Source organism: Macrotis lagotis, chromosome 1 (assembly GCF_037893015.1).
Source record: "Macrotis lagotis isolate mMagLag1 chromosome 1, bilby.v1.9.chrom.fasta, whole genome shotgun sequence".
Classification (NCBI taxonomy): Eukaryota; Metazoa; Chordata; class Mammalia; order Peramelemorphia; family Peramelidae; genus Macrotis; species Macrotis lagotis.
Genome location: NC_133658.1, coordinates 870,899,746 through 870,926,545, shown reverse-complemented (window position 1 = coordinate 870,926,545; position 26,800 = coordinate 870,899,746). Strand labels below are relative to the sequence as shown.

The window sequence follows — 26,800 nt, the reverse complement described above, 5'->3', positions numbered from 1 at the left end:
AGAGCTGCTGACAGCTGAATTTGGGAAGTGATTACTGCTCCACCTTTTAGCCCTCCCATCAGAGAGGGGAAAGAACTGAGGAAGCTGAGGAGGTGTTGAGTATCAAAAATGGAGTCTGTCAGCCTAGCAAATGAAATTTCAGGTGATTGGCTTACCTTGGGGGAGGCATAATGTTCCTGTAGAGTCTAAAACTAGGAGAGTTGCTCATGGAGAATGGAGGATTAACTTGGCAGGCAATAATAGATGGAAGGTGGATTATTAGATCTAAGAGCCATTGTGTATGTTTTGCAAATTACTAATCCAGGTCAGGACAAGAAGACCCCTCTTGTCATTGGTCTTAATACTCTCTTCCCATCCTACATCCCCAAGAGTCCTTCTGTTCAGGTATTCATTATTCCATTGCTTGTAGTAACATTCTGGAAAACAACCACAGTGGACAACTTGGTAATATGAGGGATTCTATAGAAAAAAGTTCTGCTCTTAAGAGTCAGAAGAGCAAAATCAGAATTCCAACCCCTCCATCTGCATTAACTTTGTGACCTTGAGTAAGTCATTTCTCAGGGCCTTAGCTTTCTCTCTACAAAAGGAAAAAAAATAGTTACTTTACCTACTGTGAGAAAAGCACAACTGTATACTGCAAAATGAGGCATAGAGGCAGCTAAGTGGCACAGTGGATAGAGCATCAGTCCTAAAGTCAGGAGGACCTGAGTTCAAATGCAGCCCTAGACACTTAATAACGACCTAGTTATGTGACCTTGAGCAAGTCACTTAGCTCCATTGCCTTCAAAAATTATAAATAAATGAATGAATGAATACATTTTAAAAAGTAAAAATAAAAAAATAAGGCATAATTCAAGTTTCTATTTTTACCAGAACATGGACACTTCTGGATTGACCTTCCTTCTCTGAAGGTTCCCTCCAATCCAAAAGTATTTACTGTTGTGCAAGAAGAGTCATGTAGGTTTATTCCTATTTCCTTACTCCAGGCCCAGTGCTCTTTCCACTACACCACCTGACTCAGGATAATATTCAAATGGCTTTGCAGCCCCTGAGTCCACCAGGTGGGCAACCTGGAATTAAAGCTTACTTCACAAATCCCACAGGAGGGATAATCGTACTTGGAGGAGAGAGCCCAAACATCCCAGGGAGCCCACCCAGCTCTCACAAGCAATGGTAGATGGATGTGAACTGAGTCTGTATACATTAAGATAGTCTCAGATAACTCTCATACTTGTGGTTTATCAAGTTAGGCCTGAAACCGGCTGCTGGTATTTCCATCACTTCTCCATGATTCCCCTTGATCCTGTGGTCAGAATTCTCTTTAAACAAGGAATGGGGGGGGAGTGCAGAAGAGGAGGCCACCGCCCAGCTCTTGCCTGACCACTCACTCCCTAGATGGGCAGACAAAAGAGAAACAGCCCAGCTCCAGAACAGTGATTCATCTTCCAAAGGGAAGAACAGCCTAGCATGCTACAGACCCAAGAAACCCACTCATTCATAAATCATGTTCTCCCATTCTGATTGGCCAGATTCTGAGATGCTGCAAGAAAGCTGGTGGACCCCTCAGGATTTACACACATCTAGGGGACAGCAAAGAACCTTTCCTTAATTAATGGAGATCTAAAGTTTATTACATAGTGTTCCCCATAGCAGCCTGAAGAAAGATGAAAAATTCCTCTTCCCTTTCCCTAAAGAGCTCAGTCAATGATTCATCACTACCCAGGGACAAGTAACAATACTCAAATAGAAAAGATGAGTCAAAGAGATAGAGAAAGAGAATAGGGCCTGGATAATATATTTTCAGTGAAGGGGAGTGCAGGATGGGAAATGGGAATGCTCACTTATCACAAAACTCAAAATAGAATCCAAGGGAAAGGGAAAGGAAATAAGTCGTTTTAAAGGATAGGCACTTGCTAAATCAGAGCTGGGAGGGCCCTTAGAATGTGGAATATAAGGGTTGGGAGGGGTCTTAGATCAGGGAATGGCAGAACTGGGAGGGACTTCGGAACATGGAATGTCAGGGCTGGGAGGGCCCTTTAAAACCTGGAGTGATAAAGCTGGAAGGGGTCTTAGAATAAGGAATGGCAGAGATAGGAGGGGCTACAGATATGGAATGGCAAAACTGGGAGGGCCTTTAGAACATGGAGTGATAGACCTAAAAGGGGTCTTAGAATTTGAAATGGCAGAGCTGAGAGGGTTCTTAGAACATGAAGTGACAGAGCTGGCAGGGCCTTTAGAATATAGAATGGCAGAGTTGGGAAGAACTTTGAAAAATATATTAAACCCTATATTTAAAAAAATTGATTTCCTTTACAAGTCTATGCACATTATTTTATGAATTTAAAAACATTTTTCTATGAAGGGGTCCATAGTTCTCACCAGACTTCCAAAGGGGTCCATGACATTAAAACAAAAATTTATAATATAAAACAAAAATTTTAAATTCCAATTTCTAGACCAACCTATACATTTTACTCAAGTAGAAATTGAGGCATGGACCATGAAAGTGACTGATCCAAGGACACAATGAAGTGGCAGGAACCAGACTAGAAGCTGTCCATTGTTTTATTGTTTGTTTGTTTGTTTTTTAGGTTTTTGCTAGGCAATGGGGGTTAAGTGGCTTGCCCAAGGCCACACAGCTAGGTAATTATTAAGTATCTGAGACCCGGATTTGAACCCTGGTACTCCTGACCCCAGGGCCAGTGCTTTATCCACTGCACCACCTAGCCGCCCCCGTCCATTATTTTCAAAGAAGATCATGACATCAGGGAGATGATGCCGTGACATAAAATTGAATTGGATTTGAGTGAGGGAGAGTTGTGCAAAGTCACCAGTCTCATTTTCTCCTCTGAAGCCATCTAAGGTCAGTGGTCACATGGATCTAGATGACTGGAGATGGTACAGGATGCAGTGGGAGACCCTGGTTTTTTTAAGCTACAGTCTTTAACAGCTCTCAGTTTGACTAAGGCAACATTTATTAAGGCTAGGTAAGAAAGAAATGAGACAGAGATTGGCCTTTTTAACTATTATTTGAAAAAAAATACTTCCCAACGCATAGTCTGGCATTATCCTTTCAGGCTTCCTCTGTCAAAATCATTTCTCCTTTCTCTAGCTTCATATTCCCTTTTTCTAAAATGAGAGAAGGGGCTGCATAAAAATAAATGATCTGAAAGTTTTTGAAATACTCTAAGCCAACAGAAACTGTTTTGCCAGACTGAAATGCCAACAGGGAAATTACTTGAATCACTTAACAAAAGACTGCCTTGCAGTCTGGCAGACATTGGAAATGAAGCGAGTCAATCAATCAATCATTAAACATTTATTAAGCACCAGTCCTATGCCAGTCACTGTGGAAAGCGCTAAGTTTGGAATACTGATTCATAGTATGAAGGACACACTCATAACTTACTATACAATACAACAGAAAAGGCATTGGACCTATTTCATATAGGAAAGAACTAGATATCCAGGAGTTGGGGGAAGAGAACAAGCTCTTATGTAGAACCTATTATGTCTGAAGAACTACACTAAGCATTTTTTATTTAAAAAAAAAATTGGTCCTCAGAATAACCCTGCAAAGCAGGTACAACTATTATCACCTCCACTTTACAGCTGAGGAAACTGAGACAAACAGTGATTAAGTGACTGGCCAGGGTCACCTAAATAATAAATATCTGAGCCCAGATTTGAATTGTGCTTTTCCTGACTCCAAGCTTTGTACTCTATTCATTTCAGCTGCTTCTGAGGAATGGCTAAACAAATTCTAGTGTGTGAATGTAATGTAAATAATACTGTGCCATGAGAAACAATGAGTATGAAAACTGTAGAGAATCATGGGTAGACTCATAACAACTGATACAAAGTGAATTCAGCAGAACCAGGAAAACAACATACTCAGTGACCTCAACATAAATGGGAATAAAAAAAACCCACAACAATATGAAATTTGACTTCCGTCCCCTCTATTTTTTTGTTTCAATGGATGACTCTTTGGGGAGGGGGAAAAGTGGTACATTTGGAAAGAAAGTTTATATGAAAACAAAACTGAATCAATAAACATTATTTTAAAAGACAAAAGACATGGTACTCAGAGTCTGAAAAACTGAATGAAGCCTGATTTTTATCAATAATTTGCTTTTGTGAGTTAGTTTAAAATGAACCTCCTATCTTCTTCCAAAGTGCATCCTTCCTCCATTCCCCATTTTCATCTGAGTGTACCACCATCCATGGTCCATGAGATTCCCAACTCATTCCCTTAGCACAGGTGGTTCTCCCAGTGCAGTATAGTCTCCACCCTGAGTCTGCCACTCAGTGAGACACTACCTTAAAAGACCCCAGATTCACAGCATCAGACCCATTCTTCAAACCAGCCTTCCTTTACCATCTTCCCTCCAATCAGCTGCCAAATATAAAGATTATCACCTTCAAAAATTCTCTTGCATCTATTCATAAAACTCTATCCTATTTAAAATCCATATCATCTCTTCCCTTGAATATTTTAAATTGCTGCCTTGTTTCTACTCTCTTCCTCCTCCAATCTATCACCCCTACAAACATATGTGACCAAGTCATCCCTTCACAAACACACCCTCAAAATTGTTTAGTGGCCCCTTATGGGTTAAGGATGAAGGAGCAGCTAAGTGTTGCAATAGAACACTAGCCCTGGAGTCGGGAGGATATGAATACAAATCTGGTCTCAGACACTTGATACCCACTAGCTGTGTGATCTTGGGCAAATCACCTAACTCCTATTACCTCCTCAAAAAAGTCCCAAACAATAACAAAAGGATAAAATACAAAATCCTCAATCTAGAATTTAAAAGCTTCTACATAATACTCTTCTGATACATTGATAATAGAAACAATCTTTTTATTTTGTATTTCCAACAGTGTCTGAAACATAAGATACTTCATAATGCTTGTTGTTTGACTGAATGTAGCATCTACCTGTTTTTCCAGTATTTTCCATTCTCTTTTGTTTTCTCTCCCCATTCCAGGTAATTTGGCCTATGAACAGTACAGGGAGCTCTCCCAAGAGTGGTATAGTCTCCCCACAGAGGAAACTTGGAATTAGGAAGACCTGGATTCAAATCCTGTCTCAGACATTTTTTGCTATACGATCCTGGTAAGTCACTTAAGTCTCAGTTTCCCTATTTGTAAAACAAATGGATTGGACTTCATGGCCTTTAACGTCCCTCTTAATTCTAGAGCTTATGGTGGCTCTCCATTCCTTTCAAAGCATGACTCAGGAGCCACTGCCTACAGAAGACCTTTCTTGAGCTACCTTCCAGTGTTCTCAAAAAGACCTGAGTTCAAATTTTGCACAGATATTGTGAGATACTGGGCAAGTCATTTAATCCTCTTTGCCTCAGTTTCCCCACCAGTAAAATAAGCTAGAGAAGGAAATGGCAAACCACTTCAGTAGCTTTGCCAGGAAAACCCCAAATGGGATCACTAAGGATCAGACATAACTGAAATGACTGAACAACAACAAAAATATTTATCAGGGTAGACTTGAACCTAGGTCATATCTTCTGATACATATAATAGCTCTATATAACTATAACTTTAACTGTGTGTGTGTGTGTGTGTGTGTGTGTGTGTGTGTGTGTATCTGCAAATCACTTGTCCCTGCAGAAGGCAATTCTCAGATTAATAGAAGCACAAGAAGTAGGTGGCCTCTAGACATCATGATGGGGAGAATCTTAGATCTGGAATCAGGAAGGCCCAAATTGAAATCTTGTTTTTGACCCTTATTAAGGTGTGTGATTCCACGTAAGTAACCTATCTAAGTCACAGTTCCCTCATCTGTAAAATAGAGATAGTAACATAAGGACTGAGTAGGAGAATAGATGTCAGTGTATTATACAAACCTTAGCAATATATAAATGTTAACTATCATTAGTACAATCTCTTTGCCAAGGAGTTCCCCATATCAAAGAAGTCATGAAATCACAAGTCCTATCATTCTTTTTCATCATCAACCAATCAAGCCTTTACCACATACTATTCACAGTACTATATTCTGGGGTGCAAAGACCAAAAAAATAAACAAACAAATCATTTTTATCCTCCGGGAAGCTCACTTTCATCTTGGGAGACAACCAGTACCCGCAATTTGGCCTGTCCAATTAGAGCCCTATCCAACCAGAAGCTACTGTCTTCATGGCCTGGTTCAAATCTCAGTCTTTCAAAGGAATCCTAGGAAAATCATTTCCCCTCATTTAAGCCTTGATTTCTCCAACTAAGCAATGGAAATAAAAAAATGTTTACACTACTACTACCTACCTCTCTGGGCTCTGAGGAGGATAGTGACTGGTAAAATCTAGCATGCAACATATGTGAAATGGGGATTCATGGATCCACAATCAATTTCTTTTTTGATTTTGCTCTAGCTGTATGTGCAGAAATACTCAATTTTGCAAAAGTTAAAATTCATTTTTAAAAAATTGTAAAGAAACAACTCCCAAACAGCCTGGTCCAAGATTTTCCCTGTCTCCTCCCTCCATCACCTACCCACACACACACATGCACAAACACATACAACATACATTCACATACACAAATACAAAACACACAAATGCAGATATACACAAACACATGCACACATAATACACATATACACACAAATGCACCACATATAAACTCACACATATGCACAAATACAAAACAAATGAATGTACAGATCTACACATACACAAATACATACATAAAAACAAATGCTCAAATATAAAAAACACACATACAAATGCACACATATACACACAAATGTACACAGATACATAAACACATGCATATAAATACACACAAACACACATATATGTACAAAGACAAAACTCATGGAGGCACAGAAATACCTACACACATACACACACACACAGAATCCTGACTACTGATCTATTATCAAGAATCAAGTCTGGACAGAGGGTTATGGGATTAGCTTTGTTTCCTTTCTCTCTCCTTATTTTCCTTTGAAATATTTCAAAGGGAGAGAAGGGCAGGATCCCCTGATGCAGGACTGCCTGTTCTGTGGCCTCACAGGGCCCCTGAACCATGCTGAGAGGTCAGAGGGAAAGAAGCTGGAGGTCAGAGGGATCTGCTCCCTTCTCCTGTGTACTCCCTCCCCATGCATCAATCCATAAGGCCCCCATGCAGCCATGAAAGGACTTCCCGACTGAACATAAGCATCATGTCCCCCAAAAGGGTCAGCTGGGGCACCTGGTGTTTGAAAGGTGGGGGCCCAATGGGAAAGAGTGCCTCCCTCACACAAGCTTACTGGATATCTGTTTGGCAAATACAGGGCTATTCCCCCTCTCTTTTGCCCCAGCTCTGTGTCTTCAAGTTCTCAAGACCAGGCAATATGGTATATAAGAAGGATTAGGTAGGAAGACGCCTGAGCCCTACTATATACAGTGACCTTGGCAAAGTCACTTCCCTCTGAGTCTCAGTTTCTCACACTGTCTTATGTGTGGGGTGAGGTGTTTGAATACATCATTTCTAGTTTCTTCCTGCTCTAATGTTACAGAATATGCTTTCCCCAAACACATCTGAGGACCCAAAGGGTACCCTGGAATCACTGAGTTTCATTCATTAACAATGTATTGGACATGTTTTGTTTTTGCATCACATTCAATACTTAATTGATCCTTCCCCTACTTCTCTAGATCTCTCTAAAATCCTACTACAGAAACAAGTAGCTAGGAGTCCAATCCAGGAGCTTGTCCTGCCCCATCCCACACAACTATTTTCATCCATGCAGCTGGAAGGAGATGGAAGACTAATAACAAAGCCATTCTTGCCAAACACCCCCTTTTCCAGAAAGCTCGTCACTGCTATGCCATCCCCATCCCTTCACAATACTTAGAATAATATTTGGCACATAGTAGGTGCTTAATATACTTGCTGACATGGTTTGACTTTTCAAAAGAAATCTCCACTGATTGGGGGTGGCTAGGTGGCGTAGTGGATAAAGCACCGGCCCCGGAGTCAGGAGTACCTGGGTTCAAATCCAGTCTCAGACACTTAATAATTACCTAGCTGTGTGGCCTTGGGCAAGCCACTTAACCCCATTTGCCTTGCAAAAACCTAAAAAAGGAAAAAAAAAAGAAATCTCCACTGATAGAGCCACTATTACAACCTGGCTAGGTGGTACAGTGGTTAGAGAACAAGACCTGAAGTCAGGAATAAGGAAGATATGAATTCAAATCCAGCCTCACACATTTGTATGACCCTGGGCAAGTGGCTTATCGTCTGTGTGCCTCAGCTTCCTAGTCTACTGATAATCATAGGACCTCTCTCCCGGGGTTGTTGTAAAGATCCAATGAGATATTTGTAAAGTGTTTTTCAGACCTGAAAATACTACAGATAAATGCTATGGTTATTGTTCTTTCTACCATACCAAGTTGAATATTTCTCTCTGTCTCTCTCATAGCTCCCTGTCCCTCCAGATCCAGGACCCGGGTGCCAGGGTCATTGCTATTTAGATATCAGGTAGCTCTCCCTCCCTTCAAGAAGCTGGCCTCCCAGGAGCAATGAGTGGAATCGGATATTTGTGTTTGGAGCAGGAACGGAAATGCAGGCAGGGATGCTGGACAGCAGCCCAGGGCCTGAGACTCCAGAGTTCTGCAGTTTGCCTGGGAGTCTGTGATTTGATATTCCCACAAGGCCAGAACCTGGGTGGCTCTGTCTAAGGAGAGACCTCCTAGAAACAGGGATGGGGGTGGGGTGAGGAGGTTTTTTCACAAAGACCTGAGCCCTGTCCCTCAGAAATGTGGGGCAGGAGGCCTGAGATAGCAAATGCTAGACAAAGGCCTTTTCAGATAATCTTAAAAAGAAACTTTCTTGGGCAGAGGCCAAGATGGACGCTGGTTGTTGTTGTTATTCAGCCATGTCTCATTATTCCTGACCCTGTGGATCACACTGTCCATAAGATTTTCTTGGCAAAAATATGGACTGCTTTACTATTTCCTTCTCAAGTGGATTAAAGCAAATAGAGGTTAAGTGACTTGCCCAAGGTCACATTTGAACTCAGGTCTTCAGAATTACAGGTCCAGTATTCTATCCACTGAGCTTCCTAACTGCCTCCTAGAGAAATAGAGGTTAAGTGATTTGCCCAAGGTCACACAGCTAGTGTCTAAGGCCAAATTTGAACTCAGGTCTTCCTGAGTAACCTATCTGCTGCCCCTTCAAACTGAATACTTTTCTTACTGATTCCCCCTTCTTTGAACTGCCAAGGCTCTTCCTGCCAGCACCAATACAAGACCAAGTTGTGGACGCCCAAAATTTTAGAACCAGGAGAATGCTTAGACCATGAAAAGTTCAGCAAGAATTTTAAAGATGGAAGGTTCCAAGAGGGATTTGGGATCATAGGGCACATTAAGGCCCTGCCAAGTATAGTTTGTTGAGCCTCTTTGACTTCAGTATCTAGTCTGTAAAAAGAGGAGGCTGGCATAAAGACCTCTAAGATTTCTCCTATTCTAAGGCTGGGATCACAGGGTTGGAAGGGACCACAAAAACCTTGACTGTTAGAGCCCACAGAGACCTTAAGGGAGCATGAATGGTGGTGACTGACTTGGAACTGCAGGAGCAAGTCTTTTGCTTATCTAAGCCTAAGGCAGCCTCCCCCCCATCATTCCTGAGAGACCCAAGTTGTGGGGGGTCCTCTGCCCGAATCCCTCTTGCCCTGGGGCCTAAATCCCAGCCCTTGGAGTGGGTGGCTAAATCTTTTTGCGGTGTGAGGGAGTGTGGGCACTAGTCCCAACAGGCAAGGGAGCATCCCTCCCTCCTGCTTCCCCTTCTGCCAAGTGTTTAGGGAGGCAGCCAGAAGGAATAAGATTACACCATAAATACTGCAATGTCAATATTTACCTGTAATGTCAATATTGGCCTGAAACCAGAAGATTTAGTCAAGGGAGAAGACCCCAAGCTCTGTCAAGGTATATATGTGTGTGTGTGTGTGTGTGTGTGAGTGTGTGTTCTGACAGAAGTGGTGGCCATGATGCTGCTGAATCTGCAGCTGGGACTGAGATACTACTCATAGATCTACCACTAATTATGTGACCACAGGCATGTTTCTCCATATCCTGGATCTCAGTTTCCCCATGTGTAAAATAAGGGACTTAAACTAGATGGTTTCTAATGTCCCCTCTCAATTCTAACATTCTGTGTTCAAAATAGTATATTTTAAGATCTCCTTTGAACTGACATGAAAACTGACATCTCTTTCAACTATGACATTCCACATTCTAATATTCTTTATTGTAAGTTCCCTTCCAACTCTGACTCTCTCTGTTCATTCTCTGAACCTTCCAGCATTCTAGGTTCTCCCCTCGTTTTTGCTATTCTCTATTGCAAACTCTCTCCCAGTTCCAACATCTTTGTTCCACCATCTCTCCAGCTCTGAAATTTTCTGCTCTAAGACCCCTTCCAGCTCTGACATTTTCTGTTCTAAGGGCCTTCCAAGTTCTGATATTCTGGAAACTAAGAGGTAAGAAAAGCTAACAACATTTCAGAGATTTGGGGAGGGAAAATTTCTGCTGCTTCATTCACCTCATTTCTTGGGTAGTGTTTCTTACCCATCTCACAACTGACCTGGAATCAGAATTAATCACAACTGACATTGATGGGCAGAGATTATGCAAGAAGAGAAAGGTCAGTAAGACTAACCCTCAGTGTCTTTATAAAATGCCCATTTGCATTCTTGAGTTTCACAGAAATACAGAGGCCCTGCCCTCCTGGAGCTAAAGAATGATAATATTAGCTCACATTGTCATAGTGACTTGCAAGTTTACAATCTCCTTTCAAAATCATTGCCTGAAAAGAGTGAAAGTGTCCTTGTCCCATTAACCAGATGAGGAAAATGTAGTTCATAAAAGGGAAATGACTGCTCAAGTCACTCTTTCAGTGGAAGAGCTGTGATTCAAAGGAATCCCTCCCACCTGCCATCCAGGACACTGTCCATGACTTTGAACTGTCTGAGATGACAACTATGCGGACAGAGGAAGGTGCAGCTCAGCAGACATATCAGGCAGGAGTAAGTAAATTAACTTTCTTGGGTGGCAGGGAACTGAAAAGTGGGAAAAGAAATCAAGAAAATTAACAAACAGGGATAGCTAGGTGGAGAGTTAAATCTTCTCTAGGCAGTGTGCGGGAAAAGCTACAATAATCCAATCCAGGAAGACTTCAAAGAGGGGGAGGTGTTTCAGGGTCATTTACTCAATGGAAAAGAAGGCCCGGGAGCATTGGAAGGAACCTTTGGGGGCATCTAGCCCTACTCTCTCATTTTATAGACATAGGACTTGGAGCCTGGGGAAATTAAGCAACTGGCCCAAAATCACACAGGAAATCTGTGGCAGAACCTAAGTCTTTCACATCACTCAAGATTTAAAATATGAGTGGTGAGGAACAAATAGCTCACATCGTCATAGTGATATGCAAGTTTACAATCTTTCAAAATTTCTGCCTCATAAGAGTGGAAGTGTCCTAATGCTCCTTGTCCAGATGAGGGAAACTACAGTTAAGAAAAGGGAAATCGATTTGCTCAATGGTCACTCATTCAATGGAAGAGCCGTGATTCAGAGGAATCTCTCCCACTTGTTATTCAGGACATTCTAAACTGTCTGACATGAGAAACCTACACAGTGGGCAAGCAAATACCACTTCCTTTGAAGGTGACCACATTCATCAAAGGATATGGACAGTTTTCAGATGAAAAAAATCAAAACTATCTATAATCATTTGAAAAAGTGATCTAAATCACCATTTATCAGAATAATGCAAATTAAAACATATCTAAGGTAACACTTCACACTTAGACTAGTTAATATGACAGGAAAGGAAAATGATATGTGTTGAAGATGTGGGAAAACTGGAACACATGCATTGTTGGTGGAGTTCTGAACTGCTCCAACTATTCTGGAGATCAATTTGGAACTATACTCAAAGGGCAATCAAACTGTGCATACCCTTTGATTCAACAAAACTACCACTAGATCTGTATCCCAAAGAGATTTAAAAATGGTAGGGGATGGGGGAGTTGGGAGGGGAAGGAAGAGAGGAATCTACTTGCACCAAAATATTGATAGCAGCTCTTTTTGTGATGGCAAATTATTGGAAACTGAGGGAACACCTATCAATTGGAGAATGGCTGAATGAATTGTGGTATATAAATGTGATGGAATGCTATTGTAATATAAGAAATAATAAACAAGATGATTTCAGAAAAAACCTTGGAAATACTTCCAAGAACAGATACAAGTAAAATGATGTGAACCAGTTACAGCAACACTGTGCTCTTTTTGTGGTGGCAAAAATTAAACATTGAGGGGGACACTCATCAATTGGGGAATGGCTGATCAAATTGTAGTATATGATTGTAGTGAAATAATATTGTGCTATAAGAAATTATGAGTAGGCAGATATCAGAAAAACCTGGAAAGACCTATTATATGAAGTGATGCAAAGTGAACCAAGAGAACATTGTACATAGTAATAACAACACTGTGCAATGATCAGTCATGACTGACTTAACTCTTCTCAGCAATACAATGATCTAAGATCAAAGACTCATGAGGAAAAATGCCATTCACATCCAGAGAAAGAATCGATGAAGTTTGAAGCTTATTATTTTCACTTTTTTCCCCCAAAGTTTTTTGTTTAGGCCTGTTTCTTCTTTTGCAACATGACTAATACTGGATATGTTTTACAAAATTGTGTATATATAACCTGTATCGAATTGTTTATTGTCTTAGGGAGAAGGAAGGGAGGAAGGGAAAAAATTTGAAAATCAAAATTTTTAAAATTAGTGTTAAAATTTGTCTTTGTATATGCTGGAAAAAATAAAATACTATATAAAAGAGTATTATTTTCCTATTGCCCACCCTTTCTCCCCATACTCTATGCCAATCTTGTCAGGAAAGCAGACATTCACAGGGTTCTCCAAACTCCCTTCTGCTCACTATGTGAAAATATGAGAACAGAGAAAATGATTAAAGGAAAAAAAGGGAAGTAGGGAAGGTTAGATCCAGGAAACTTTGGTACCCAATCATACTGCTCTCCACCGCCAGACCTGGTTTCTACAGAATCCTGTGGTTTTGTGTTTCCCACCAGTCATCTGCTTATGTCATTAGACTGGGGCCAATAAAAGGACTTCCCATTGATTAAACCTTGCTAGTTATAGGGCATGTATTTCCATCCTAGGCTCCCATCACGCTCTCTTCTTCACCCCCTGCAGAAGTTCCTCCTCTTCCTTGACTCAACTACTGTCTACTCTAAGAGTATACTTTGCCAGTATCTCCCAGAAGGCAGAGATATCTCTGTGCCCAACCCCTTACTTTTTACTTTATATTTTATCATATGGTTTATAATTGTCTTTACATGTCTTATTCCCCATTAGACTGTAAGAAAGGGATAGGGGCTAGATTGTTATAGGGAACTTCTAAGGGGATGAAGAAACTCTCTACCAAAGCAAGATGGAACCTTCTTTGCAAATGATAGTTTGAAAGATATTATCTGACTTATGCAGGGTCTCACAGTCACAGGATTTGCAATAGGCTCTGCCCTGAACTTGGATTTTCATGCTGACTCTATCTATACCACACTGACTCTCTATAGCCTCCAAGCTCTTTAAGAGAGAGAGAGAGAGAGAGAGAGAGAGAGAGAGAGAGAGAGAGAGAGAGAGAGAGAGAGAGAGAGAGAGATCATGTCTTATTTTGATCTTTCTTCTTCTCTGGGACCTTGTCATTTGGTAGAGACTTGTGGCCAAAAAAACCAAAACAAAACAAAACATAGGACAATGTCAAAGAGCTGGGTTTAAATCCTAACCTCAACAATGATATGTGATCTGAGGTATCTCTTTCTGAGTCTCAATTTTCTTATCTGGAAATTAGACAGAATATAGTTCAGTGATTTTTTTTACATCTAATGATACTGATACCAGACAAATCCTGTGATACTAGGGATAGTCAGATGCTGGAGGTCAGGAGAAATCTGAGGTAGTTCTTTCACTAGGCTGGGTAAGATCACTTAGGGTTGCTCTGAGGATATATTCATTGTGTTGAGTCTTGAAAAATTGTTTTTTTTACCAGAAACCAGGTTAGAGAGTCATAGTATCATGTCTTAGCACTGGAAAGGATTTCAGCAGTCATCTAGTTCATATGATTATTTTACAGATCAAAAAATTGAGGTTTGAGGAGGGCAAGGAACTTGTCCCAGATCACCCAGGTAACAAGTAACAGAGGGTGGACTTGCCCCCAGAGCTGACCCCACAGCTAATATTCTTTCCCAAGGATAGGGCCAATATGAACAATGAGAATTAGGGGGAAACAGAAAGTGGGGTGGGTACCCCTGAAAGAGAGTTATAGTCAAGTCAGATAGGAAGTTCCCAAGTTCCTCCTTCTCCCCTCTTTTGCAGCTGCCTTGATTCTGCTGGTGAAACAAGGTATCAATGTTATTTATAAAGTTTCCAAACAGAACAATTTGTTCATCTCCAGTTCTGCAAGGGAAACATGAGTAAATCATATAACCAACAACTGGCCTTTGGCAGACCCTGCCTAAATTGACAGTTTAGGTTCCAAGCATTAGCTTCTCCAAAAACTCACTTCCCCCTGCTTGCTGGTCCAGGCCCCCCTCCTCCCCTTCCGGTCCCACACACCCACCTGGGGCTTTCCACAAAATACCTGGATTTCCAGCCCACTAGAGACTGTTCTGTTCCTCCCCTGTATTTATTCATTGTTCTCAGCCTCCTATCTGGCTCCCTAAGATGATATCACTCCCAGGGTGGTCCCAAACTTAGCTCTGGATCAAACTGCATGGGAAGAGAATCCTGGGAAGCTATGGAGAACTACCAGGTTCTGGCAGAACCTTCACTGGCTCCCTAGTGCCTCTATAGCAAGGTCCAAAGCAAGGTCATTAGTAAACTAGCTCTGACCTACATTTCTAGCTTATGTCATACTATACTGTGCCATGGGTTCTACAAACTGGCTCATCTCCAATGTCCTTTTTTGTCTGAACACATCCCGTACTCTCCCACCTCCAAGACTTTGCTTATACTGGAGCTGGGAGACCTTGGATGAGAGTCAGAGATGTGCATCAGAAACAGCATTGATTCTGAATTTGGAATCTAGTTCCAACACTTCCCAGATTGGCTAATGTACGTGTAGAGTGGGGAGAGGAATCACTTAAACCTTGCTGAGGCTTAGTTTCATCATCTTAACAACCAGAATAAGGACTGCATTTATGAGTTCATCGGTAGAGGGAGGTGCCAAAGAGGACCACCCTCTCCTAAAGCAGCTGTAATTCATAAAGAGGTGCCTAGGAGCACTGAGACTGAGATTTAAGTGCCTTGCCCTGTGAGTCAGTTAGGACTTGAACCCATGACCTCCTATAAATGGGGACAACAATTCTCCCATTATGCATGTCACAGGTTTATTGTGTGGAAGGTAGTCTGTAACCTTTAGGTTATAAGGAAGGCAGCATGGCAAGAGCAGGCAGAGTATCAGACTTGGAGTCCACAAAGTCCTGGTTGGGAGCTCTAGCCACTGTACTACATGGCCTCCTTGCTGTGAAACACTAAGTGGAACAATGGGTAGAGTTCAGTAAGACAGAGTTCAAATCCTCTAATATATACTACCTGTGTGATCCTAGTTAAGTCATTTTACTTTTGTCTGCTTCAGTTTCCTCATCTGTAAAATGAGATGAAGAAGGAAATGGTGAACTACCTTAGCATTTTTTATCAAGAAAACTTCAAGTGACTCTTTCTTCATCTGTAGAGATAATAATAGCAACTACCTCCCAGGCACATAGTAGGTACTATATAAATCTTGATCATTTTTTTAGGGTTTTTTTTTTGCAAGGCAGTGGGGTTAAATGGCTTGCCCAAGGCCACACAGCTAGGTAATTATTAAGTGTCTGAGGTTGGATTTGAACTCAGGTCCTCCTGACTCCAGGGCCAGTGCTCTATCCACTGTGCCACCTAGCTGCCCCTAAATCTTGGCCATTTTTAAACTTGTAAGCACTAAAGAAATGTGAACTCTTAAAATTTTTTATGGTAGACCTACGTCTATTTTTTAAAATGCTGTTTGACTTCAGGCAAGTCCATTAGCCATTCTAGGCTACTTTATAATACAGCTGAAGAATTACCACCCCAACAAGGGGAAGTATATGAATGTAAGGATTCAAAAACTTGCATGGGGATTTCATCCAATTTAAGTTAGCCCTGTGGCATCAAGGGGAGAGAGAGTTGGGCTAGAATTCCAGCTCCAATATCCACTAGCTATGGAACTCTGGACAAACCTCTTCATCTCTGAACCTCTGGGTCCTTATCTATAAATTGAAGGTTTTGTCTATGTGTCCTCAAAGGTCCCTAGAATCTTACAGGCCTTTCATGTCAGGTCTAACTCCCCTAGAAGGGTTAATGGCCTGGTCTGGGGATTGGGGACTATTAGCTACATCCAGAGGATAGCTGGGAAAAACAGACTGTGAACTCTCTGGGAACAAGTCATGGAGAAGAACCCTGGGGGATGGAGGAAACTTGGCTGAGCAGGCGGGGAAGAACATGGTTTTGTTTGGACGGTGTTGAAATCCCCCCACATTCCCCCCTCCTCCTACCCTCCCAGACAGGGAGATTCCAGCAAAACACAGTACAAAGGGCCTTGCCTATCAGTGGCCTAGAGTTACTCAATCTTGAGAGGATCACTTCTACCACTCCGTCTAAAGAGCAGGGACTGGCTTAGGAACCCTATGTAGGCACTTGTGGGTGTCAACAATTCACACCATTATTTTGTGATGGACTTATCATAAAGAATGTGATCCACCTGCGACAGAGCTGGTGGTGTTGGAATACAGACTGAAGCACATTTTTTATTATTATTATTATTTGGGGGGGGTGCAGGGCAAATGGGGCTGGGTTGCTTGCCTGGGGCCACATAGCAGGGTGATTGCTGGGTGTCTGAGGCCGGATTTGGACCCGGGTGCTCCTGACTCAAGGGCCAGTGCTCTGTCCGCCACCCAGGTGCCCCTACTATTATTACTATTTTATTTTAGGTCTTTTTTTCCCCTCTTTTTTTGGTTTATGCAGGGCTGTGGGGTTGGGGTGGCTTGCATGTCACACAGCTGGGTGACTGTTGGGTGTACGGGGCCAGATATGGGCTTGGGTGCTCCTGGCTCCAGGGCTGGTGCTCCATCCACTGTGCCACCTGGCCATACCTGCAATTATTACTATTATTTTTCTAATTTTAATTTTAATTTTTTTCTCTTCCCTTTACTTTATCACTCAACTGAGTCTATATTTTTGGGGGGAGGGGGTATTTTGTGTACTTTTAAACAAGAATATTTTATTAATGCATAAAAAACAATGTTTGTACAAAATGAGAAGCAATAAATATTAAATAAACAATTCACACCATTAGCTGACCCAGTTTCCTCTGAATCTCATTTTCAGGCTCCTCAATCTGTGATTCTAAGAGCTCTAACAGGCCTGACCAGCCTGCCCTCTCCCCAAAATCTCAGGGAAGGAACATCAAACGTTGTTAATTCAACCTGTACTTGAAAAAGAATTCCCTCTAGAAGACTAGCTGCCTTACCATCTAGCCCATCCCTAAATGTCAGATGTTATCTTTTCTAGATTTTTTTTTGTTTTCTTTTTGCAAGGCAATGGAGTTAGGTGACTTGCCCAAGGTCACAGAGCTAGGTAATTATTAAGTGTCACATTTGAACTCAGTTCCTCCTGACTCAAGGGCTAGTGTTCTATCTACTGCGCCATCTAGCTGTCCAGAGATGTCATCTTCTCCATGAAGCCTTATCTGAGTATGTATGTATACCCCCCCATCCCAGAAGTAAGTTCCTTGTTCTCCTCATGTCCACAGCACTGATGAGAAAATCCACTACTTAGAATAAAAAAAAAAAAATGGATTCCAGTCTCAGCTAATGTGAGCAATAAGTATCTATTTGCTAGCTGAATGGATGTCAGTAAATCACTTTTTTTTTCTGAGCCTCAGTTTTATCTGTAATCTGGGAATAATAACTCCCTTGAACCACTCAATTCTACATCGAAGATTTTTTTAAAAACTAAAATCTAACCTCTCTTATTAGACTAAGTTCCATTAAAATAGGGACTGTGTCATTCTTCTCTATTCTCCCCCCTAACTTGTATTGTCTTCAGGACTTACACATAGCAGGTAAAGTTTGTTACCTTCCTCCTTTCCATGATATCCAAAGAATTTCTCAGTTAGAATTCAGAGTTAACAACATCTCAAAGATGGGGCTTCAAAGGCTAGTCAGTTCAACCTGTAGTTAGAAAAGAATCCCTTCAAGAATACCCCCAATCAGTGATCAAACAACCCTTGCTTGAAACTTCCAAAGAAGGGAAACTCACCTCCCTCGAAGTAGACCAAACTTTTGACCACTTTCAATTATTACCAGGTCTTACCATCTGTCCTTCTGCTGAATCCTCCAGACCAACAGACCTTACCATCTTTCCTTTTGCTGAACCCTCCAGACCACTAGTCCTTTCCATCTGCCCTCCCATATTAGTTCATTCCCTCAATTCGAATGTGAAATTGTGAATTTGAAAGGAAGCTTTTTCCTCACGTGGAACCTAAATCTGCCTCTGGCAACCTCCATTCATGGTTCATTCTCATCCCTGGATCTAAGCAGAACAAACCTAATTGTGTGATGATGAGTGTTAATAATAACAGTGGCAATATCTTGTCCTGGTAAAACCTCTGGCTCTAGTAACCACTAGGCTGCCAACAAATGATAGATAGCTCTTGAGTTCTAAGGGTCCCTGGAAGTTATCCAATCCAGTCCTACTCCTTTATTTTCCAGATGAGGAAACTGAGGCTTAGAGAAGGTCACATAGGTAATAACACAGCTGGATTTGAATTTACAGCCTATAAATCCAAATCTGTCACTCTTTCCCCTATGGTTACCATATTTTCTTCCCTGAAGAGACCGAAAGGATCTGGACTTAAATCCTGACTCTATTCCTTAGCAGCTGTGTTAGGTTAGGACAGTAACTCTTGCCCTTAGCCTTAGTTTCCATACTTGTAAAACGTGGGGATTGGTCTAGCAAACCCCCTTACTCTTTTATCCAGTGAACTTAATTGTAGGCTCAGAGGCAGCTTTCCATGTGAACCATGGGAAAAAGAGAATCCTGTTGACAAGAAAAGGCAGCTGTCCATTTGTAAACCACTAGGGTCTTTCTTTACAAAAAAAATGTGAGGAAGATAGTACAAAGTGCAGGCCCTTTTACAGATTTAGGGAGGGAAAAAAAATCAACAACCAGAATCTTAGAGAATAAACTCCCTTGTCCATGATCATGTAGCTAATAATGGCACACCAGAGCTGGGTTTCCAGATAAGTCTCCCTCCCTGTTGTTTTTAAAAGAAAAGACAGTTATCTTTCTGGAATGAATAAAAAATAGATCTGCGAAGAAACAAGGGGGCATCCCACAGATGTAATGACTTTGTGAAGCTAACCTCCCCTCAGTGTACTATAACCTTAACATAACCTGAAATATAGAGAGAGTGAGCTCCCTGTCCCTAGAGGTATTCAAGCTAAGGTTGGGAGATTTACCTGTCAAAGATGCTATAGAGGGGATTTCTGCACTGGTAAATGACTGGTTTAGATGACCCAGTTGAAGGGTCCTTCTAGATCAGAGTTGACTCAACTGAAAATATCATTTCTGGGAAGACACAGTATATAGCCAAATGCTATAGGAATAAGGAGGAATTAGCTGGCAAGGAGGTCGGGAAAGGAAAGAATAGCCTATGGGGGGGGGAATACTCCTATTGGAGGATCATCACTTAATCTCAGAGTCACTTAGGGTTCCTATTCTCTGGAGGAAATTAAAAAAAAAACAGAATGTCAGAGTTGGGAGGATCCTTAAAACACTGTCAGAGCTGGGAGGCCCTTAGAACATGGAATGTCAGAGCTGGGAAGGCCCTTAGAACACAGAATGGTAGTACTAACAGGTGCCTTAGAAACTTTCTAGTCCTATCTCCTTCATTTTATAGTTGAGGAAATTGGAGACCCAGAGATAAGTAAGTAGCTTAAAGGGCAGCTAGGTGATGCAGTGGATATTGCACTGGTCTTGGAGTCAGAAGGATGGGTATATGAATTCAGCCTCAGACACTTGCCACTTACTAGTTGTGTGACCTTGGGCAAGTCACTTAACCCTGACTGCTTTGCATCCAGGACCATCTCTAGTTGTCCTGATTCATATCTAGCCATTGGACCCAGATAACTCTGGAGGAAAAAGTGAGGCTGGTGATTTAGCACAGCCCCCCTCACTCAAATCAGATTCATGTGCTTGTCATGACATCACCTTCCTGATGTCATAGTCTTCAAAGGACAAACATCATCAAATGGCACAAGATCTTTCATGTCCCAGTCAAAGCAATCTCAAGTAGGTAAAAAGTAATAATTGGTACCCTAGCTGGGTCCTGGATATCAACATGGCCTGATGATCCTATTTTTCCCAGGATGAAGCACCCACAACAACAAAGTTACAATTCTGCCTTTTAGACAAATCTAAGAACTTTATACCCATTTCACAGAGTAGAAAAACTGAGGATCATAAAGAGGAAAGAACTTTACCAGGATCAGCAGAACAATGGTAGTACCTACCCTAGAATTTGGGCTCCCTATTACAATACACAGCAGGTTTCACATTGGTTATTGCTAATAGGAAGAGGCCAAAAAAAAAAAAAAAGACCCAGAAACCTGTCAATTGTTTTGGCTCAACAACTTACTAGCCTAGGGAAATTAGACAAGTCGTTTAACTTCTCTGACCATCTTTCCACCAGGTAGCATGGCACAATAGGATAAAGTGCTGGTCTTAGAGACAAGAAGACCAGAGATCAAATCCTACCTCAAACATTTACTAGCTGTGTGGTCATAATCTCTCTGAATCTCAGTTTCTTTATCTGTAAAACAGGGATAATAATGTCTGTAGTACCCACACTGCAGGATAACTGACAGGATCAAACAAGATATCGGTTTGAAAGAGTTTTGTAAATATGAAATTAAGATATATCAGTTGTTATCATTTCCTCCTTTAACCTGAAAAACTTAGGAGAAATCAACCCAAAGGTCTTTTTCTATCTGCAATGTTCTATGTTTGCAATGTCCCCAGCTTGGACCCCTTGTAGGATACCTCAGAGTGCTGTTCCAGGAGCTCCACTTTGGGCCTATGGAGCAGACACCTGGAAGCCCAACTTGGGTCCTTCCCCTTCCTCCCCTACATAAGACCTAAGCAAGTTAGGACAGCTACCAGGAACCTGAGAGGGCAAAGAGAAGCGTGGAGGATAGAAATAACCTCCAACTCCCAATATGATTCTGGAACTTTCCCCCAAAACTGTAGGTGTTGGGGGGCAAAAGCATCCCCCCCCCCAAAAATCCTCCTCCATCTCCTCCCAGGAATTCAGTACATATATATATATATATATGGGGGGGGGTCTCACTTCTGTTTGTTCTTGCTTTCCTCCCAACTCTTTCCCCTCTACGTAGCTCTTCTTCCCTGTCTGTCATTCTCCTGCTTCCCTCTCCCTGAAGGGTATGAGTTCTTCATCTCCTCCCTCCCTCCGGGACTTTCTCCCCATCCCACAATATCCACTTGTCTCCTCCTCAGCCTCCTCCTCCTTCCTCTCCTCTCCCTCTTCTCTTTACCCCATGTCCTTGATTTCTCTGGACTCCCTCCCCGCCCGGCCCCATCTTCATCCCCGGTCCTGTAGCATCCTCCTAGCGAGCACCTTGCTGTCCCTTGTTCCCTCCGGGGTCGCCTTGCCCCTGTTGCCTAAGTCGTGTCTCCCTGTGAACATAAAACAGAAGCGGGGTGGCAGAGCCCTCTGCCCTCCCCATCCTTCCTCGGGTCCAGAACCCTCTGCACACAACAGAACCCCAAATTAAACTTAATCCTAACCCGCTGCTCTAGAATTCTCTGCACCAAACCCTGGTGCTTTCCTCCGAAGACACCCCAACCCGAACGCTAGAGCCCTTTAGCCCGATGCACCCGGACGGGGAGCCCGAAGCCTAGAACTAAGGTCAGATACAAACTAGAACCTCTCACTAGGAACAACACCCATCAGCCGTCTGGGAAGTGGACAGGAACCAGACCAGCCTGCTGGCACACAAACAGCCCTGCCACTCCGGAGGGCACCATCAGACCCAGCCTCACGACTCCGGAGATCCGGAACGCACAAATCAAATCAAATCAAACCCAATCTTGCAACTGCGGCCGCACGCGCCGAACTGTGCGGCAGCTCCGAAAGGCCGGCGTGGAGCCCTCGCGGCGCTCCGGGACGCGGCCGCTGCCCAGCAGCCCGCGCCCCCGCGCTGCCCGCCGCCTGCCCTTACCATAGCTCTCCTTCCGACAGCGCCCGGGACCCTGCGGCTCCTCCCCGCCGCCGCCTCCGGAGGGATCGGGCTGCTCGCCCGGCGCCGAGCGGGAGCGGGAACGGGGCCGGAGCGGGGCGCAGCGGGGCGGGAGCGGGGCGGGAGCGGAGCGGGTCCGGAGCGCAGCGGGGCGGGAGCGGAGCCGGAGCGGAGCGGGTCCGGAGCGGAGCGAGGCGCAGCGGGGCGGGAGCGAAGCGGGGCCGGAGCGGAGCGGGGCGGGAGCGGGTCCGGAGCGAAGCGGGGCCGGGGCCGGAGCGGGGCCGGAGCGAAGCGGGTCCGGAGCGGGGCCGGGGCCGGAGCGGAGCGGGGCGCAGCGGGGCGGGAGCGGCGCCGCGGCTCCGCCGAGCCTCCCCTTTAGCAGAGCCGCGCGCTCCCCTCCCCCCCAGCGGAGCCCGAGGGGCGGGGCCAACTGGCGGGCCTATGGCCAAGCCCCGTGGGGGGGCCGGGCAGGAGCCGAGCAGCCAATCAGCGCGCGGCGGGACGGACTTCCTCACCCCGGGCCTTAACCCTTCGTGGTGACCTCGGGGCCGGGGCGACGCGGGGGGAGCGGGGGGAGGGGCGCACGGCCAAGGCTCGGGGAGACTCGGGGCGCGAAGGGCCCGGCCGAGGGTCAGGCGGGGGCGCCCTCGGGAGCTCCGTGACCTCTGCCCGCGCGGGCGCCGGGGCGGGCGGCCGTGTGCCCTGTGCGCGCCCGCACGTGAGCGCGCCCGCACGTGAGTGCGCGGCCCGGAGCGCCGGATCCCGCTCCTGCTTGTGCCGCGGAAGGAAACTGAGGCCCGGATGGGCAGTGAGCCGCCCGGGGCCCCCGGGTCTCCTCACTCCTGGGGCTTCAGTACCCGCCGCGGGGTCACCCGCTCCCGCCCACGGCCCTGCCCCCCCCAGGCCCCTGACCTGGGGGGCGATGACGTCATGGCAGCACGTGAAATGGATGGGGGCGGGGCCCCCCCGAGCCGTCCGGTCCAGGGCCAGAGGTGCCTCAGGATGATGGAGATGGCCCTTGGGGGCGGCGGTCACGGTCCAGTGGCCTGCCCAAGGTCACGCGGCTACCCACCATGTGTCCAGTTGCCCTTTTTCTCCTGTTACAAATGAAGAAACTGGGGGCGACTAGGTGGCGGTGGCTAGAGCACCGGCCCTGGAGTCAGGAGGACCAGAGACCTCAGTGATGACCCAACTGCGTGGCCCTGGCCAAGCCACTTAACCCCGGCGCCTTGCAAAAACCCTAAACAAATGAGGAAACTGAGGTCAGAGCGATCAAAACATTCCCATGTCACAAAAAAGCCAGTGAGTAGTGGAGCTGGCCCTTGAACCAAGGTCTGCTATTCCTCTTTCCTTGAAACCAAGAAATGTCATGGGTGACCTGCCTAAGACAACCATGACCACAACCAGCGTTTACATAACACTTTCATGGATGTGATTCTTCTTTCACAACAGGATTCGTAGGGATCCATGTTTAGCATGGCGAGTATCCTGTCAGAAGAAGCGGGGAGGGAACGGGGGAAGGTTGGTGCTGTTATCACAGAGGAGAAAACTGAAGCAGAGAAGTGACTTGCCCGAGATCACACAACTAATGTGTGAGATCAGATTTATGTTCCACTTCAGATTCCAAGTCCAACACTATCTTCACCACCTTTCTTCACTGCCTGGTTACACAACAGTCCTTTTCAGGCAGCACTTTAACACAATAAACAAGTGAGATAGGGAACATTAATTATCATTTCCATTTAATGGATTAGAAAACTAAGGTTCAAAAAGGGTGTGGTTTGACCCAGATCACTTTCAGTAATTGGCAGAGCAAGGAGTTGGACTAAGCTGCTTTGGCTTCAAAAACAGCCACATTTCCTGACTACCTGTCCACTGTACCTCCATGGTTACCTGTGAGTTTCAAACGTGCAGAAATGAAAAGGGAAGGAAGAGAAAGGAAAGGAGAGACACCAGATGGGAAGGCCTTTTACTCTCAGAAACTTGTGCAGCAGATTTCCTGCCTCACCCTGGACTCCCCCTTGGAAGGGGGGGGGGGTTAATATAAAACGTTAGTATGGGAAGGGGCATGCTAGGGAACTAAATAAGGTATTGAATTCATAGGGTTAAGATTCCATAACTGTCACTATGGGAAAATTACATAACCTAGGCTCTCATTTTGCTTAATCAAGTTGAGAAGAAAAAATATTAAGGTAAAAATGTACCTAATTGGCCCCTTTAACTGTGTGACCTTGAGTAAATCACCCACCCTTTCTCTGGGTCCCAGTTTCCCCATCTCACAGAGGAAGAGATGATCTCTAAGTGATCTTTTCCCAGCTTTAATTAGAAAGTCCCTTCCAGCTTTAAAATACCATGATCCAAAGTCTCTTCCAGGTCTGATGTTACATGTTTTAAGGTTCCTTACAAATACAACCTCTAGCACTATAAAAGCCTAGGTAGTATGTCTTCAGTTCCAAATGAAAGGGAGCTCTGAGAAAGGGTGAGGGGGTAGGAAAGATGGGGATTTGGGGGTGAGGGCTAAATCCTGGATCTGAAAACTTACCAAAGTGAGTTTATGTTATTTTCCCTCTCTGGGCTTCACCATTCTCAGCTGTAAGAAAAAAAAAAAAGGGGGGGAGCTTATATTAGATGATCCCTAAGGTTTCATGCAGTTCTAAATTGTTTGTTGCTCAAAATGAGACAGGGGCTAGTATAAGCAGTGGCTTTTTGGAGGAGTGGGCCTTGATCTGGGGTTTGAAGGATGGAGGAGAAATGAATTAGAAGTTGATCTGATCATCTATAAGAGTGGAGAGGAGCTGGTCAGAGAAGGCTAGTGGCTGAGCAGCAGCACAATTCATCTAAAAGACCTGTTGAAGGAGCTGGGAGAGGGAGACATGTCTGAGGTTCCATCCATCTCTAAATAAAAAATTCCTTAATCTGAACAATTTCCTGTCCTGTCCTCTAAAGCAGCCAACCTGGAAAGGGAGAAGAAGAAAAGAATCAGAGAATCATATCTTTAGGCCATTGAGGCCTAGGTCTTGGAGGGAGGCCATTGAACCAGTGGCTCAATGGGCCAACACTCATTTTATAAATGAGGAAAGTTAGAGGGCTTAAGCAATTTATCCAAGACCATGTAGAAAGTATCTAAGGTAGGATCTGAATGCAGGGTTTCCAGATTCCAAGGCCAGGCTTCTAGGGCATCTAGTTGCCTCCTCATGCGAGCCCTTTGGACAACATGCCTACTGTACATTCACACACCTCTGTGATCTAGTGATGTGAACCAGGTGTTCCTCAAACAAGACACTCCATCTCCTATCCCTGGGAATTGTCTCTGGCTGTTCCTCAGGCCTGAAATTCTTTCTCCTCATCTTTGATTCCTGATTTCCTTCAAGCTACAACTAAAATCCCACATTCTTTGAAAAACTTTGCTCACTCCCCCTTGATCCAATACCTTTTCTCTGTTGATCATCTCCAAGAATTCCTTTCTATAGTTTGTTGCACATCTTTGTGAATCCTCCTCCTGTAGACTCCTCCTTGAGAGCAGGGTCTATCTTTTGCTTTTCTTTGTATCCCCAGCATTTAGCATAGTGCCTGATTGAGAAACTCCTCTAGGGATCACCTCTTCATTAATGGCATCTAGTTGTGAAAATAGGTCAAATGCACATTGACTATAATCAACAAGAGATGTCCTCTCATACCTCAAAATCCAACCAAGTCACATGAACCACTGGATGAGCCTGAGCATTCGAGATTCCCTTGTGCTTAGCCCCTAGAATCTCCTGACCTCCTCATTTATAGGACTAGTCTTGATAATAGAATTTCAGAAGTGGAAGGGGCCATGGAAAATAGAATCTTTGAGGTGGGAGGGAAAGCCCTAGTAGCAAAGAGCAGATTAGAGTCTGAGGCTCTGGAGAGATTCTTTGTTTAAATGGAATCTCAGAACTGGAAGGAATGACCATAAAAAATAGAATATTAGAGGGAACAGATCTTAGAATAGAGGGCCTTAAAACTTGTCAGTCCTAGGAGGGGCCATAGATAGAGGAAACAGTTTTTTGAACATAAAATTGTTAGAACTAGACATAGAACATAGAGATTTAGAGCTGGAAAGAAGCTTAGAAAATGTTTAGTCCATCATTTCATATATTCAGAAATTGAGACTTAGACTTGCCCCAGGTTATACCATTTATAAATGGCAGGGTTGTGCCTAGACATTGTAATAGCATTATTATCTGACTTAAATAGAAATGTGACTTTAGATAAATGACAACTTCTCTGAAAGATGCGTCTAAAATCCAATTCAATTAAAAAGATCTCAATGCCTTCTGTCTATTGGGGGGGGGGGCTTCTAGGGCCTTCTGCCCTAGATGCTGGTGATACTCTAGTCAGCGAAGTATCTCCAAGAGTTTCCAAACTGGTATTGGGAGAAGGGGTTAAGGAAATGCATATTTAA

The 26,800-nt window shown here is 43.9% G+C and overlaps 1 protein-coding gene and 1 long non-coding RNA gene across 2 annotated transcripts in view; both read right to left on the bottom strand.

Moving 5' to 3' along the window:
* The window catches only part of LOC141509026 (uncharacterized), a 57,238-nt gene extending 35,566 nt beyond the window's left edge, over positions 1–21,672 (bottom strand). The window contains exon 1 of the long non-coding RNA XR_012474562.1: positions 156–21,672. This is a non-coding gene — a long non-coding RNA (uncharacterized LOC141509026). The remainder of the gene's footprint in view (positions 1–155) is intronic.
* Positions 1–22,568, bottom strand: part of ECE1 (endothelin converting enzyme 1) — a 178,397-nt gene extending 155,829 nt beyond the window's left edge. The window contains exon 1 of the mRNA XM_074218208.1: positions 22,354–22,568. Coding sequence (XP_074074309.1) covers positions 22,354–22,356 — 3 coding nt within the window. The 5' untranslated portion in view covers positions 22,357–22,568. The remainder of the gene's footprint in view (positions 1–22,353) is intronic.
* Positions 22,569–26,800: the final 4,232 nt, after the last annotated feature.